At 46.9% G+C, this 16,050-nt stretch overlaps 1 protein-coding gene across 2 annotated transcripts in view; it reads right to left on the bottom strand.

The window, feature by feature from the left end:
• Positions 1-16,050, bottom strand: part of IFT172 (intraflagellar transport 172) — a 1,218,930-nt gene that overhangs the window by 91,667 nt on the left and 1,111,213 nt on the right. For both annotated transcript variants that reach the window (XM_069605452.1, XM_069605451.1), the window contains exon 41: positions 6,295-6,405. In XM_069605452.1, the coding sequence (XP_069461553.1) occupies positions 6,295-6,405 (111 nt within the window). The remainder of the gene's footprint in view (positions 1-6,294; positions 6,406-16,050) is intronic.

Raw genomic sequence — 16,050 nt, 5'->3', positions numbered from 1 at the left:
AGCGACTCCGGCAACCGTCCTACTTCAAACGCCTCGTTGAGCATTTCTAGCATGGGTGGGAGCACCTCCTCCTCATACATTTTATAGAATTAGCTAGGGAACCCATCCGCCCCCGGAGCCTTGCTGGTGGGCAACTGCCGCACCGTCTCTTTCAGTTCCTCGAGCGTGATCGGTGCATCGAGCTCCTCCCTCTCCTCGTCACTCACCTTGGGCAGGCCTATGTCCTCCAGTACCTCATCAATCTCCTCTTGGCTGCTCCCCCCATCATCCTCATATAAAGCAGTATAATATTCCGCAAATGCCCTGTTTACTCCTTCTTGAGTGTCCACCGTCTCGCCCTCCTCACCGGTTACAGTTCGAATCGGGGACCTGGGGGCTTCACTCTTATATAGCCATGCTAGGAGCCGGCCCATTTTATCTCCTCCCGCGCGTTGCCTTTCTATGTATTTTTTGTAGTTTAAGTTACTGAGCCTGTCCCAGTGTTCCGCGCACTTCCGCTGTAATCTGAATGTCTCCTCAGTATCTGCCCCACCTCCCTCCAGCTCTTTCTCCAGTTCAATCTCAGCCGCCTGTAGTTCAGCCAGAACCCCACCCAGCAACCCCTTTGACTTCGCAATGGCAACCCCCCGCATCACCACCTTAAAGGCCTCCCATAGAGTGCCCGACGACTGCACACTGCCAGTATTCACTTCGAAGTAAGCAATGATCTCATCTCTTAGGTCCTCCCTGAAAACGGGGTCTTTGAGCGCCTCTGTCCGGAGGCGCCACGTCGGTATTTGCGCCCTGGGGGGGCAATACTGCCACCCCAGGACCAGGGGCGAGTGATCCGAGGGAACCCTTGCTTTGTATTCTATATGAGTACTCTCAGCAACCACATCCGGGGTGGCAAAGATATAATCAAGCCTCGTGTGTAGCTTATGCGGGGCTGAGTAGTGCGAGTACTGCCTCCCCTCAGGGTGTTTCACTCTCCACACATCTTCCAAGCCAAAGTCTGCTAGCACCCTCTGCAACACCCTGGCTGCTGGGCTGGGCCTGGCCGCCCCCCATCCGACCTGTCTACTCCTGGATTCAAGACACAATTAAAGTCCCCTCCCCAAATCACCCCAGCCCCCACACCCACACTCAGCTTGGTACACAGTGTCCTAAAGTATGCCGCCGTGTTTTGGTTAGGAGCGTAGGTATTTACTATGCATACTTCTTTGTTCTCTAACAGCCCCCTAATTATCGCCAACCTCCCATCTGCATCCACAATTTCTTCAGTTAACTTAAATGGGACATGCGGCGCCACCCAGATAAGCACTCCCCTTGCATAGGCAGAGTACGACGAACCCACCGCTATCCCTTTCCATTTCCTCCCCACCATCTCCATCCTCTCCCTCGTCAGATGGGTCTCCTGCAACAAGGCGATGTCTATCTTCTGTCGCCTCAAGTACAACATAACCTTATTACGTTTCAGGTAACTGTTGAGCCCTCTAACATTCCATGTTAATATCTTAAGGTCCCCCATAGTCTATCGATGGTTCCCCTTCACCTCCCCACGCAGCCCTCCCCCCCACACCAAACAGACTTTCAATAATAGAACTTCCACAAAGGCTCATATATAAACTTAAACACCCCAACAGCCCAACCCAACTAACTGCCCAGCTCCATCCCTGGATCTCAGGCATCCCCGCGTTTGGCTCTCTCTTGGCGACCCCAATCGAGAACCCGGCAGGGTGACACCGCACTAACAGTGACCTAACTAAACTCTAAATGAGGGTATAAAGATCGACCCCGGGAGGCTCCTACCTCACGCAGCAATCTCCGTGCACACAGCTCATGTTTCCCACCATTCAGGGCGTTCCAGCCGTCCAGCTGCATCAATGGCTATAATCAAGTCCCACATTCCTCAATCCCACCAGTTCACCACTTTACTTGTCTCGTCCAGCTCCATCTTCCTTCTGAACATCTGGCTCTTGGGGGCAGCTCTGCATGTCTAGCCACCCCATGGCGTCTTCTGGAGTTTCAAAGAACAGCGTCTTGTTTTTGTAAAAAACCTTTAGCTTGGCCGGATAGAGCAGCATATATTTGTGGCCAGCTTCCCGCAATCTCCTCTTGACCGATCCAAAGTTCATGCGGCTTCGCTGTACTTGCAGGGTATAGTCCGGGTAGGCAGTTATATTCGCTGCGCCACGTTGTATAGTTCCTCCCTTACGGAAGTGTTCAAGGATTCGCTTGCGATCCCGATAATTGAGAATCTTGGCAATCATTGGCCTGTGCGGGTTACCTGGCGGTGGCTTCCTTGTCAAGGCCCTGTGTGCCCTTTCCACAGCAAATCCCTGAGAGAGGTTCCCCCCGGTGATTTCCTGCAGCAGCATCTTTTCCACGTGCTCTGTCGGGTTGTGGCCCTCAGCCCCTTCCGGCAGTCCGACGATTCGAATGTTATTCCTTCGAGCGCGCCCTTCTGCCTCCTCCGCCCTACTCTCCAGATTGCCCACTTGTTGCACCAGGGCATGTAGCTCCCGTTTGTGTGCAGTACAGTCCGCAGCAGTTGGGCTCATCTCCTTCTCCAGGGTCTCTGTGCGCTCCGCCAAAGTCCTAACATCCTGCCTGAGGAGGTTCACATCTTCCTGTACCGCCCCCACTTGAAGCTCCATCGCCGTTTTCAATTCCGTCACAGCCAATTGAAGCTTGGACTCCCAGGCCGCCTTCAAATCCGCGATTGCCTCCAGGACTTCCTGGTTAGTACTCACAGCGGCCATTCCCCTTGCTGAGGTATTATCCTTGCTCCTGGCTCCCTCTGGGCCAGTCGGCGTTCTGGTTGGCCTTCGCTCTCAGGAGCTTGCTGCACATTCCTTCGGTTAGGAAAAGCTTGTCGTCCACACTTGTAACTCCAGGCGCGGTCTGCCTTATGCGACCCGAGCGGACTGTGCACCACACCCCAGACAGCACTGTTTCCCAATGATATGCCCAAGCGTGTCCCCGCTCACCGTGGCCTGTTATCTTCCGTGGAGCTTGGCTCTTAACTGACCACACCGCAGTCCACTTCTGTGGTCTTCTCGGGCCGTGGCTTCCGCTGCCTTCTTTCAACCCTCCTGGGGCGAGTGTCTTCCAGCGCCAACAGTACAAGTTGCCTCTCTTGATGGGTGCTATTATTATGAGTTATTGCCCTGCTGCCACCTCACATGACTTTCATTGACTCATCCCCTAGTGCGGCTTCAGGCTCGCCACATTTCTCTGTGTAGTATTTGTGCCCCTGCGAGCCAGCAGTATCTTTGTTTTCCACCTGTAATCCTCTGTTATGGCCTGCTTGCCTGTGTTGTAAGTTTATTTTGTTTCCTTAGCAGGCGCGAGTACCACCTTCCAATCCGATGTCAGTTTCACACTCTGTTCTCTTGCCGGCTCGCTCCTCGCAGCTCCGTGCTAGCCACAATGTTGCAACTAACACAATCTGCATTGCTTTTGCTCTGATGACTTTGCTGCTACTGCTACTGTTTCCGCATCCCAGCAGCTGATCTTGTGGCCCCTTCAGGCTTCAGACTACAGGTGGCTGCGCTCACAATGTCCCACAGCTGATCCAGTGTTAACATTGGGCTGCATACGCTGATTTCTAATGATAATGTATTTGCCGCCTATGTGTCCACTGCTCCCATTGATGCCCCCAGTCTTCCGAATACGCATCCGCTACTCCCAATTACCAACTCGTTCTGTCCCACGTCGCTGCTGGCTTCCACCAGTCCGGCTGCCTTTCACACTGCTGTCGTCTCTTTGTGCATTTACTTTCCAGTTTTCCGATTGTTCGTATTAGCGACAGGTTTCACTGCCTTAGCCTTCTGCAACCTCCTCTCCCGGCAGTACGGCTGATTACACATCAGACCCTTTGTTCAGTGGGCGCCATCTTGTTTTCACCCACCGCCCAGACACGGCAAGCTTTTTTCTTCCTCCGTACTTCCTTCTGGCTGTTAATTATCCCGAACTTCAGCCTGCTGCACAGCTCATTTCTTCATGCTACAGTGGCTGTTTTTTTAGCACTTCACAGCTGGCTTTAAATGCCTTTCATCCTCAGGATCATGTGCGGATCTGCAGGAGCTCCCAGGAATCACGTCCTACACCGCAGCCATTAAGCCACGTCCCACCACTAACAGTTCTTCTCTTCAACACAGCTACATTAGCAGTGGCTCTGCTGCAGCTCTACTTGATTCAAGACCCTCTTCAGAAGAAATATGGCTAAACTAAATCAATCTCTAGTTCACTCCTTAGGTGTAATATTTTTGCAGAAGGTGTGCAAGGGGTCAGAAATGAGAGACAAACACAAAGTTGTAGTTTTCTCGATGTTTGCCAAATGTATTAAAAGTAAAGAGGGGTGAGTTACTCATCAGTCCCTACCATAACGGGAATGTTCCTACAAACTAAAACTAAAGAAAGATGACCTTGTGTCCAAATGTATCTGACCCTCACACTAACAGTCAACGAAAGTTCATAAGGTAAATGTATCTGGTTTCGTTTCTTCAAAACTGTGCAAAGGTTCAAACTTATCATTCTCACAAATCACTCCTTGTGACCAGGGTTGGTTCCCTTCCACTGAATCAATTCAGGAAGACATTTGAAAACCAAGTTCTGATTCAACGAAGTTCAATGCACAAATGTCTTTTCCATCCAATAAGTCTTTCAACCTGGTAGAGAAAATGTCTCTTTCACAAAACACTTGTTCAAAACCAAAGCAACTGTTTCTTCCACAAAGTATTCTTCCTAAGATGTAAAGCGGTTATAAGAACATCACAATTATTCTTCTGGTGGAATACTTTTGTCAGAACAGCACAGCAAATGTCTCGTTATATAAGGATGTCAAGATGATAAAGTTAAAGTTTCTCTCCACAACACTTTTTTTTACCACAACCACATTTCTTCAAAGCAACTATTCCTGGTTTGCGCGCCTGCCACGAATAACTACATTTTGTCCCTTTCCCGGTTTACGGCCTGCCAGGAACAAAATCTCCTACAGCTGTAAATGGTCTGTTCTGCTAGTGGCAATATTTGTTCCAAGTTTCTCCACACCAATATCCCAAGTGATGAGGGTTGCACAATGTTTGCCTGTTTTTATAGTCTCTTGGAAATGTGCGTTACAGGTTTCCCCAAACGGATATTGCATGAAAGGAGAATTGCGCCCATGTTGCCTTTTTACCTCTGCTTTATAGCCTCTTGACTGTTGGAAATGTGGGTTACAGGATTCCCTAAGCTAATATCTCATGAAAGGAGAATCGCGCCCTCTTTGCCCCTACTTGTTCGGTATTCAAAACTGTCTTTTACTGATAAATGTTCTGCTCCGAGTCCCGGGGGTTACCGCTCTCTTTAAGCTGACTCACAGGCTTTTTTCTGCATCACTGCATCACTCCTTGATGCTGTGTCGAAGTATAGTCTACACCCAGTCACCACATACAGCATCAGTGCACATGAGCGATAACATTGTTTTGCAGCTTCAGTTCCTTAGAGGTCTTCAAACACACCTACTTTAAGATGTAACCTGGTATGATGCCAAAAGGATGAAACCTTTGTGACCAGTTGCAGAAGTGGGGCTTATGGTGTGCAGTAAAAAGACTGAGGGGAGAGGGTGCAGCTGCTCGGAAAAATCAAATTTTAAAGTGAAAACTTGCTCAAACATTACAGGTCAAAGTATAATGTTACGTAAATTTAGCAGACATTCAAATTAACCCCTCCATGAATAAAATTGGTTAGCATTAAACACGTTTATGAGCTGAAGCCTCTCTTATGCGCTGTGCTCCCACCAGTAAGTTGCGTCAGCTGCTGATTTCCAAGTATTTATTCTTAAGAATTTTCAAAGAGTAGGCCTCTGTGGAGGAGATCTGAAAATCATGTCCTGTCTTCACTGGATTAGATGATTTAAAGGCAGTTTGGAATAGTGACCACTTCCAATCTGCCCTTTACATTCTATTTTAGATCACTGCTGAGATGACCCACCATCTTGGCCTGTGCTAGGGCCCAATCCTCCATCCTGAGTACAGAAGCCTGCAGATCTCTGTAAATGACCATTAAGGAAAACAGGAAACATTTGACCTTTCCCCAGCACCCTGCCACTGTCTGATCTACCACGCCTGTGTATCCTTGTCCCTAATCTGGATCGAGCCCCAAACCTTCCCATGACCCTGACAGGGAACAACTGGCTCCATGTATAGGGATCTTTGATGTCACTTGAAGTGCTAGTGGAGCCATTGCCACTATGACAAAACAATGAAGTATGGTACATCTGAACCTTTTCTGATATGTCAGACAAACTGTGCCTTGCTGTCATCTACTCACCAAATTGAAGAGTATGTCACGGAGATCAGACCAGTTGTGGTATGCCTCAGAACTGTTCATGCCCCCAGAATTCACCATCTCTACAAATATCCGCTTGTAGATGTTAAAATTCTGAAAGAAGAAATGAACATCAGTTGCAGAGTCCTATAATGGAACAAGTCCAAGGGAAAGGTGGTTGTTTGCTTAAACTTTCATTCTGCACTTTTAACCAGCAATCATTTATCAGTCAGTCCCTATATACTAGCAATTGAGGTAATTCACGCAGGTAGCGATTTCTTTCCATACTGCATATGTGTGATCAATTTATCACATATGCAGTATGGAAAGAAATCGCGTGAATTACCTCAATCCAGTAATGTGTAATTACACATTCAGCCAGTAAAAACTGTCAATACATGTTGTCAATAACTCTGTGGATGATTGGCTAGGAGATCAACAGCATTTGACAATACCACAACTAAATGCCTATCTAGTTGCCAATCTTTTATACAAGGAACAAAATAGCTCTGAGCTATTTAGCTGTGGCCTGTAGCCAAGAAGAGCATTGTTAGTTTGACACCAACAGCTACCAGGCACTACCTTTCATTCTGCTGGACCAATAGGTGCAAAACAAACATGCCTATGTGACATTGACTCTATGTTCAGAAATATATATTATGGTACATAGGACCATAACGCGCACATCTAGAAGACTTTTACACATAATAGGTCATATTTAATGGACAAAAATAAAAGGTTACTTACCTCTGGTAATCATATTGGTGGATACCTTTAATCTCCCACAGATTCCTTATGTTCTGAAATACCCCACCAAAGCAGTCGGCATGCAAAATCTTTTCTGATACCAGGTGGCACTGTTCTGGTCCATCCCCCACTGATTCATCTCGTTGGCTCCTTCTCTTGCTGATACAACATCATTGGCGTGCATATAGAGAGTGGTCTGTGCCATTTCCCTCAGTTTCACCCTTTCCCACACCGGCAGGGCAAATGAAATGGCAGAAAAGGGATACATTTTCTGGTCAACTCGTCATTTAGTATATACCTCCTTCTAGATAGGAGAGTTCCATAAAATGGGCAGGAGGGAGGGCGATGAGGAATCTGTAGGAGGAAATAACATGTCTACCAGAAATAACATTACTAGAGGTAAGTAGTATGTTCTTCTAATGGACACATTCTTCCCACAGATTCCGTTTGGGATTGCACGCCCAGAACACCGGGTAAGTGCTCCTCTTTGTCCCCCTTTCCTCCTTTGCCCATCTCGTTCTCTATCCAGTGGCCGCTCCATTTTGTCTCCCATTCTTTTCTTTTTTTCCCTCCTGTGGTTTCCACCTCCCTCCGCCCGCCCTCCCACCGAGTGTATTGGCCCGCCAGCATGGTCATGTGAGTGAGGCAGGAAGTGAGGCTTCCTAAACCTACACCATGTTGATTTGGCCATTCCTTTTGGAGCTGCATGCCCAAAACACTGGTTAAGTGCTCCTCTTTGTTCCCATTGCTCTCCTCTTCCCATCTCCTTCTCTATCCGGTGCCCACTCCCTTTTTTCTCCCCTTATTTTATTTATTTCCCCTCCCATGCTTCCCACGTCCCTCCACACCCTCTGCCCGCCCTCCCCCGAGTGGATTGGCCAGCTGGCATGGTCATGTGACCGAGGCAGGAAGCAACTTTGGAAGGTTACACTTTGTTGGCTTGGCCATTCCTTTTGGTGCTGCATGTCCAGAACCTGGGTAAGTGCTCCCCTTTGTCCCTCATGCCCCCCCTCTCCCCATCTCATTCTCTGTCCGGTGCCTGCTCCATTTTTTCTCCCCTTTGTTTCTTCCCCCCCCACGCTTCCCGCCTCCGTCAGCACGCTCTGCCCACCCTTCCCCAGAGATGATTGGACCGCTGGCATGGTCACGTGACCGAAAGTTCCATCTTCATGGATTCTCCTAGGGCAGCCTTGCCCGGGCAGCCACCGGCTAAGGGCCAGAGGCAAAGGGCAGCTCCTCGGGGCGGGGCAGTTCATCTCCCTATTTACCTATGGGTGACCGTCATACCACCTTACAGCGACAACCAAGGTAAGGCTGGTACGGACGGTGGGAACAGCCATCACTGAACCGAGTTAAAAACTTGCCACTCCTTCATTACCTCCATCCCATTACAACACTGTGTAGATTACATGCCGCACCCCTTAAATAGCCCAATAGACTTACTGGTATCCATCTGTGCTGCGCCCTCATCTAGTCCCGGGGTAGGAAACGTGTAGCTCTTAGATGGATTGTTGGGGGTAGGAAATCTGTTGCTCTTAGAAGGATTGTTGGGGGTAGGAAATGTGTTGCTCGTAGATGGATTGTTGGGGGTAGGAAATCTTTCGCTCTTAGATGGATTGTTGGGGTAGCAAATGTGTAGCTCTTATTTGGATTGTTGGGGATAGGAGATGTGTCCCTCGTAGATGGATTGTTGGGGGAAGGAAATCTGTCTCTCAGATGATTGTTGGGGTAGGAAATGGGTTGCTCTTAAATGGATTGTTGGGGGTAGGAAATGTGTCGCTCTTAGATGGAATGGTTGGGGGTAGGAAATGTGCCACTCTTAGATGGATTGTTGGCGGTAGGAAATGTGTCGGTCTTAGATGGATTGTTGGGGGTAGGAAATGTGTCGCTCTTAGATGGATTGTTGGGGTAGGAAATGTGTCGCTCTTAGATGGATGGTTGGGGGTAGGAGATGTGTTGCTCCCAACCGTAATAAAAGCTCACCATTCTGCATTCTAACCCTCATAGTCTGAACTAAACACAACCATACCTCTACCACACCACAAACCACACACACTTTACAACACCCAATGTGAAATCAAACCATGCACAATCATGACAGCTCCGAAATGAAGCTGCCGACAGCACATCAATGCTCTCTTGCTCTTCTTCCTCTCAATCCCACTAACAAACCCTCCCAACCCTCCTTCCATTGCAGATCCACCAGAGCGCCAAGATACCATGCCAGTGGCAGCAGTGCGTGGTACAAGACCCCATAACATCTTCTGAAGGACTCCCAAAGCTGTTTGATATCCAAATAAGGTGCTTATCGAATGAACTTGTCAGACCAACTTGTTCTGAAGAACTGATTTCTCTGCAACAGCATCCTTCTTAAACTTTGAATCCACAAAATGTGCTTTCAAAAGGAATAAAATGAGGCCCAGGTTGCTTCCTGTCACATGTCTGCAACTGGTACCCCTTTTTGCAGAGTGAGGGCGGCTCACTTTAAGGGTTTCCAGGGTGCCTTGGAGGTAGGAGAAGTTAACTAAGGAATTTAGGAGGAACGCTAGAGGAGTACATAGGCTGGGTGATGGAGATTGGGATTATTCCTTAACTATTATTTCAGAAAGAAGAAGGAAAGAACCCAAACCAAGATGGAGTTTATGACAAAAATAGTGCAGTAATGATGAAGTCAGCAGGTTGGAACTTTGGAAAGGATTCGAAACTGCCTTCCATCAAAACCACTTCAGGGATATTCTAGGAATGAGCTTCACTTTTAAAGATCAAAAGATTCAAGACTTGTATTTTGGTGATTACTGAGGAGTCCTCTGTCTGGGACTTGATCTAGTTATCTGGTGGGATCGTAATTGTTTGAGTTGAAACTTTGAAAAGAGTAAGGAAGGGTGTGCGGTACTGCAGAATAAGCTCTTGAACATATCCAGGCCAAAAGTATTATAGAGAAAACAAGTGCGCAGAGTTAATGAAAGTGACATTTTTTGTATCAAACAATTTATTTAGAATCGCAATTGTGTCTTAATTCTGAGATGTGATTACAAAACGAGAGCCTCGATATCTGTATGGACTCACATTGTGAAGGCACTGGCGAGCATGAGGGGGAATGATGAATTGCATGCTCCTCCCTCGCAGCATCGTAGCAGAGAAGCGCATGAGTGATCCGCGTGTCAGCACGTATGCTTGCAAAGATTTTCTTGTTGCTGCTTTCCTCTCAGACTTCTATGGGGCACCCTTTCTTTTTGTTTTGACTCCTAACCTGACTTTTTGGAGGTAAGTAAGGCCTTATGCTTTACTTTCCTCGTATTGCTGCTCATTCATATGGGGAAAGTGATCAGTCCATAACACTATCAGTACTGGAAGACTATGACTCACTTTGTGGATTTTCTGTATTGTTACAATTGTACACATCACCATAAAGTAAAGTGCTGTTAGGATACTTTGTATCCTTATAACCTTTCCTGCAACAACTTCTTGGTTACAATCACAATGTCTGTAGGATTGGCTGGTGGCATCAGATATTTTTTTTTACGTGTTTTATACTTTTCACTCGTGCAATTGGCTACATTTGACTTCACAGCAATTGGCTACTAAGAGTGGCTAGCACTCTAAGATGACTGTGAAACAAGGTTATTGTCAGGTTTTTACATTCTGTACCTCACATTAGCAAGGTTCCTAGGAGAATAGGATATTGCAAACACTATTTCAGGTGGCTAAAATATTAAATACATTCTGTTTAGAAACTAGAACATTTTCTGTTTTAGTTAAGTTCATTTTTTCTTGTTCCTTAACTAACTTTCATTTGAAAGATGACATGTCCCCAAGCCAAAATGGAGGAACACTATCTCAATAGTGATTGGTTTAGTTTGCAGCAGGCAGTATTGTGATGTCACTTAGAATGTTCCTTACAAATCTAAACTGCCTTTCATTAAAGTATTCATTAGAGTAGGTCGTACATTTTTTAGCTCCAGTTAAAATAAAACTATAGTGTACTTTCACTAGGTGTAGAATCTTTGTTTTAGTTCAATTTCTACCTTAGTAATCTCAGTCAAGAAAGAAGTTGCTGAAATCTACCATCAGAGTATTCTAGTTGAACCAGTTGTTTGAACTGAAGAACAAGAACTAAGCTAAGTGCAATTCCGTTTTTTAATGTAGAAAGCTATTAGATGTTGCTCAAAAGACATTTTAACTTAAGACTTTACAAGTTCATTCATGGTATTCTTTTTTTTTTTTAGGTCAAGTAATGTTATTATATTTGGTCAAACCAGAGTAGTTGAAGATTCAAGAAAAAGTATTACATTTTTTAAAACCAACTAATACTAACTAGGCGTGCGGATCGTTTTTCGCTGCGTGTCTAATCTCTATTAACCTTATTTAACCTTTCTAACGTTTTAGTAATTTTGTTTCGAGCTTTCGTACGGAGCCGGAGCGTATAATTTAATCCTATGCGCGCGGTTAGAGAAAAGGACCCTAGGACGTCGCGCGTGCGTCGCGGCCATTTTGAGATGAATCATTTTATTTTCCTCTGTGTCGCACTTCGTAACGGACTCTAAGGAAAAAAGACTTTCGTTTGGACAAATCGCTTCGGATTCAAGGCTAGTCAGCAATGTTATGAACAAGAGTTTTGTACTAAAGCCTTTTGTCGAAGGAGAATTTTTTAAAGAGAATACACTTTGTAATATTTTCGAAAATCCAGTACTGGCCAGCGGAATATTAGAATTTCTTCAGGAAGTTATCCAAGGTATTTACATTTAATAAATATATTATTTAGAAAAACACACTAAAGGAAATATTAAAAGGCTGAGTAACAACTACATAAATGGGTATCACTATTTATTTGTTTTAGAGAGTGATAAGCTGTATGTAGAGAGAAAAGAAAGATAAAAAACTTCATATACCGCATCAAAAGCAGCAACATTTCTTACTGAAGCAGCCTAAGGGCAATTCAAGTTTAGGCAACAGGTAACTAGAGACATATTATAGTAATATAGAATAGTCAAAACATAAGTTTAAAAAATATTTTACTTAAGGCTGTGTTTTCTTTTAGGAACACCACTGATCCAAAAAACCCTTCCAGTGAAGACAGTCTGAAGTACCTGCAGTGGGAGTTCTTGTCTTTGTTTTGTTATCCATTCCCCTTTCCCCTTGGGTTTGCCTGGCCAATAGTTTTATTATATCAGGATTGTTGAGCAGGCAGGCTTTGGGGGCTAGGTGGGCCAGCTTCACTCCTGCAGGATCCAATTACTTCAGTACTTTGACAGTTATTGCTTGTCCTTTCGTCACACTGTTCTTTGGCCTTCTTCCTTCCCTCCCGGGTCTGGAATTGCTGAATATGGGAAGCACTTTCACAGGGAAAGCTGATGTTTTCCCTGTTTTAGAGGCAGTTTGTGTGTGAGCCTGTGTGTGCGGGGAGGAGGGGGCTGGGACTGTTTGGCCCATTACACGTCCTGGTGCCTGAATGTCTGTTGTTGGACAAAAGTTGTGGCCAGTGGCTATCCATGATTGCATAGCAATTACCAGTTTGAATGGTGTAGATCCTTAACATTGGTGGATCTGGACAAGCTTTCGGTCCAGAACTTGGATAAAAGGAGGACTCCTACTGCCATTTGACAGATCATCGTTGGAGCCAAGACCCCCAACAAAGAAGTGCAGCCACTGACGACCCAAGGACAACTCCTGCAGCTGACCAGAACCAGCTCCAGTGAAGTCCCTGTGAAGCCCTGCTCCTGTGTCCTGATCTGAAGAAGGCCCCCATGGGTGTTTCGACGCCTGTCCTGGACCGGTGGGAACAACAAGTCTTGACCCCTGCATGAGGATCCATGACTTCAGAAGTGTCCCTGGACCAGCCAGTGGACTGACCAGCTCTCTTCTGGGCTACCTCACTGCAGCTGTTGCCATCCCCATTCCGAGTGCATACTTTGGACTTGGGGGATGATGAGCTTGTACTTCAAGGCTCCTGCTGCTGCATTTTTATCCTTCGTGAATCAACGGAAGCTGTGCTGGCACTGCTCCTTTGTTGGTCTACTGAAGATCACCTGTTGCCGCTAGACTGTGGTGACTCCCATTGCAATCCGTCTTCTTGACTCACTGGAGGCGTCCTGAGGTCGCCTACTCCACAGAAGGAAAAATTACTTACAGTAATTATCTTTCTATAGATTCTTCTCCGGCAGAATCCTCATCTTGAAAGATATCCTCATCCAGCTCTGCTGCTCAGAAACATTTTCGACTGGGGGCATAGTGGACCTCGAATCAGCCATATATCGTTGATCCATCTTGTTGTGCGCTTGATCGTCAGCTCCAGTTGTGAACCAGGCGTCGTATATATGCCACGTCACTACCCCCCCATTTTTTTCAGAACAAATGATTTGTAAGATAGAAGCAGTCACCTTATAGCCATTATCATTTGTCTCCTCACTTGGACATAAGCGTTAAGCCACAAGGACTTTCTCAGCAGGGATGGATGGGAGGGGCACTGAAGAATCTGCGGGGGAAGAATCCATAGAAAGATCATTGCGGTAAGTAATTTCTCCTTCAATTGATTGCTTTTCCCCCACAGACTCCTCATCTTGATAGACTTCCCAAGCAGTTATGATAACGAAGAAGAGCAGAAAGCGTTAAACAAGCAGATTTTTCATAACTGCTCTACCAAATCGTGCATCCGCTCCATGTGCAACATCTAAAGAATAATGCTTGGCAAATGTATGCAGGGAAGACTAAGCGGCTGTACGACATATGTCTCTAATAGGAACTTCCCCCTCTGTAGAGCTGTAGAGGCTGAGACCCCCCTGGTGGAATGTGCCCTGAAGCCAAGAGGAAGCACCCTGCCTGCTGACTGGTTCCATTCGGATATACATAAAATAATCCAACGGTACAGGGTTTGCTTGGTTATGGCGAGGCCTTTATGGGATAATGAATGGGCAACGAACAACTGGTCAGTCTTCCGAAACTCAGATGTACGAGCCACATAAAAACATAAGGTTCTCTTGGGGCCAAGACGGTGGAACCGCTCTTCCTCTTTCCGGGGATGGGGTGGATGGTAAAAGACAGGCAAATCAATAGATTGAGAGAGGTGAAACTCTGAAACTACCTTAGGAACGAAGCCAGGCCTGACTTGGGTAGAAACGTTCTCACGAAAGAATCGTAAAAATTGAGGTTTGCAGCACAATGCCTGTAATTCACTAACCCTCCTGGCTGACGTGATTGCAACCAAGAAAACTATTTTAAGCGATAACAGCCTCATGGAACAAGAGTGCATCAGCTCAAACAGAGCCGCCATCAAATAAGTCAAAACCAGATAAAAATCCCAATCTGTGACAACAAAAGGGATTGGCAGAAACCTATTCAGAAGGCTCTTCAGGAATTGGGCCGTGGCCGGAATAGTGAAGAAAGAACCTTGATCCGGGGACTTTTTGAACACAGACATGGCCGCCAAATATCCTTTGACTGTGGTAACATGAAGGCCTTCTGAGGCAGTGATGAAAGGAAATCCATCACTGTAGTGGTGGGGCAAAAGATGGGGTCAATCCTGTGCTCCCTGCACCACGCCTCAAATCTTGTAGACGGTCAGCCAGCAACACCTCAAAGTACTTCCTCTGAGAGGTCCCAGTCATCATACCTCATTCTCCCAAGAGCCATGAGGTTGAGGGAGTCTGGGGTCAGGTGAAGCTCTCGGCCTTCCGACTGGGTCAGGAAAACCGGACGCTGAGGCAACCGGTGAGGTGGACAGATCCAAGAGATTGGAGTACCACATTCTCCTCCCCCAGTCCGGGGCGATGAAGATCACGACCGCTTGAAATCTCTTCAACCTCCTGCAAACCCAAGGAATGAAGATAATTGGAGGGAAGGCATAGTGGAGAAGGAAGGTCCAGTCCAACAGAAAAGCATCCCCTAGTGCGCTGTTCGCTGGGAATTATCTCAAGCAAAACTGTTTGCACTTCTTGTTGGACTCTGCGGCGAACAGATCCACTGCTGAGGCACCCGAGAGAGAGAAGGCCTCTTGCAGGACTTCCTGGCACATTTCCCACTCATGTGAGACCGTACTCAGCCTGCTCACAGCATCTGCCAAACTGTTCTCTGTTCCCGCCAGATGAACTGCCGAGACTGAGATCCGGTTCTGTAGTAACCAGAACCATAGCTGCATCGCCTCTGTGTAAGGGGACGGGAGCGCACGCCACCCTGCTTGTTCAAGTAGTGCATGGACACTGCGTTGTCTAATAGAATCAGGAAATGTTTCCCCTTGAGAGATGGGGCGAAGGCCCCTAGGGCTAGCCTGGTGACTTGCAACTATAGCCTGCAAATGTGCCACCAGGCTTTGGTTTGTGACCAAAGGCCGCTCACCTACGAGTCCTCGCAGCAAATGCCTCAACCCTTCAGAGATGCATCCGTGACCACTCGGGTCTGAGCCAAATGAGGCCAGAAGGGGTGCCCTGCCATAAGATTGCTGCGCTTATCTCAGCAGCTGAGGACCACTTGGTTGGACACTCAGAGGATCTGTGAGCGCTCCCAGGTACTGAGACTACCGGTCCCTTAGGAGCCATTGAAGGGATCTCATGCGCATCCTGGCCTCTGGCACTAGAAAAATATAGGAGGCCATGAGACCTAAGAGGCGAAGGAAGGAAGCCGCTGGTAGTGGCTGGTTCTGGAACAAATGTACCATCAGTGCTATGCTGTCTGCTCTCGCTTCGGGAGGGAAAGCATTCCCTATCCGAGTACATATGACTGCTCCTATGAACTGGAGCTTTTGGACTGGTGTCAGATGGAACTTCTTCAAGTTGAAAAGCCCAGCCTGTGCAGTAGTAGGGAAATGTACTCCAGATGAGAAGACTTGCCCCGCTGACATCCCCCAGATCAGCCAGTCGTCCAGGTATGGAAATACATGGACCCTGGATCTCCTGAGGTGAGCCGTGAATATCACCATGAGCTTGGTGAACACCCTTGAAGCAGAGGTTAACCCAAAGGGAAACAATTTGAACTGATAGTGCGTGTCCCCTATGAGGAACTTTAGGAACTTCCTGTGCTTTT

This window comes from Ambystoma mexicanum, chromosome 4p (assembly GCF_040938575.1).
Source record: "Ambystoma mexicanum isolate Mex_15411 chromosome 4p, UKY_AmexF1_1, whole genome shotgun sequence".
NCBI lineage: Eukaryota > Metazoa > Chordata > Amphibia > Caudata > Ambystomatidae > Ambystoma > Ambystoma mexicanum.
The sequence above is the reverse complement of the archived record's forward strand: the minus strand, read 5'-3'. Positions and strand labels throughout refer to the sequence as shown.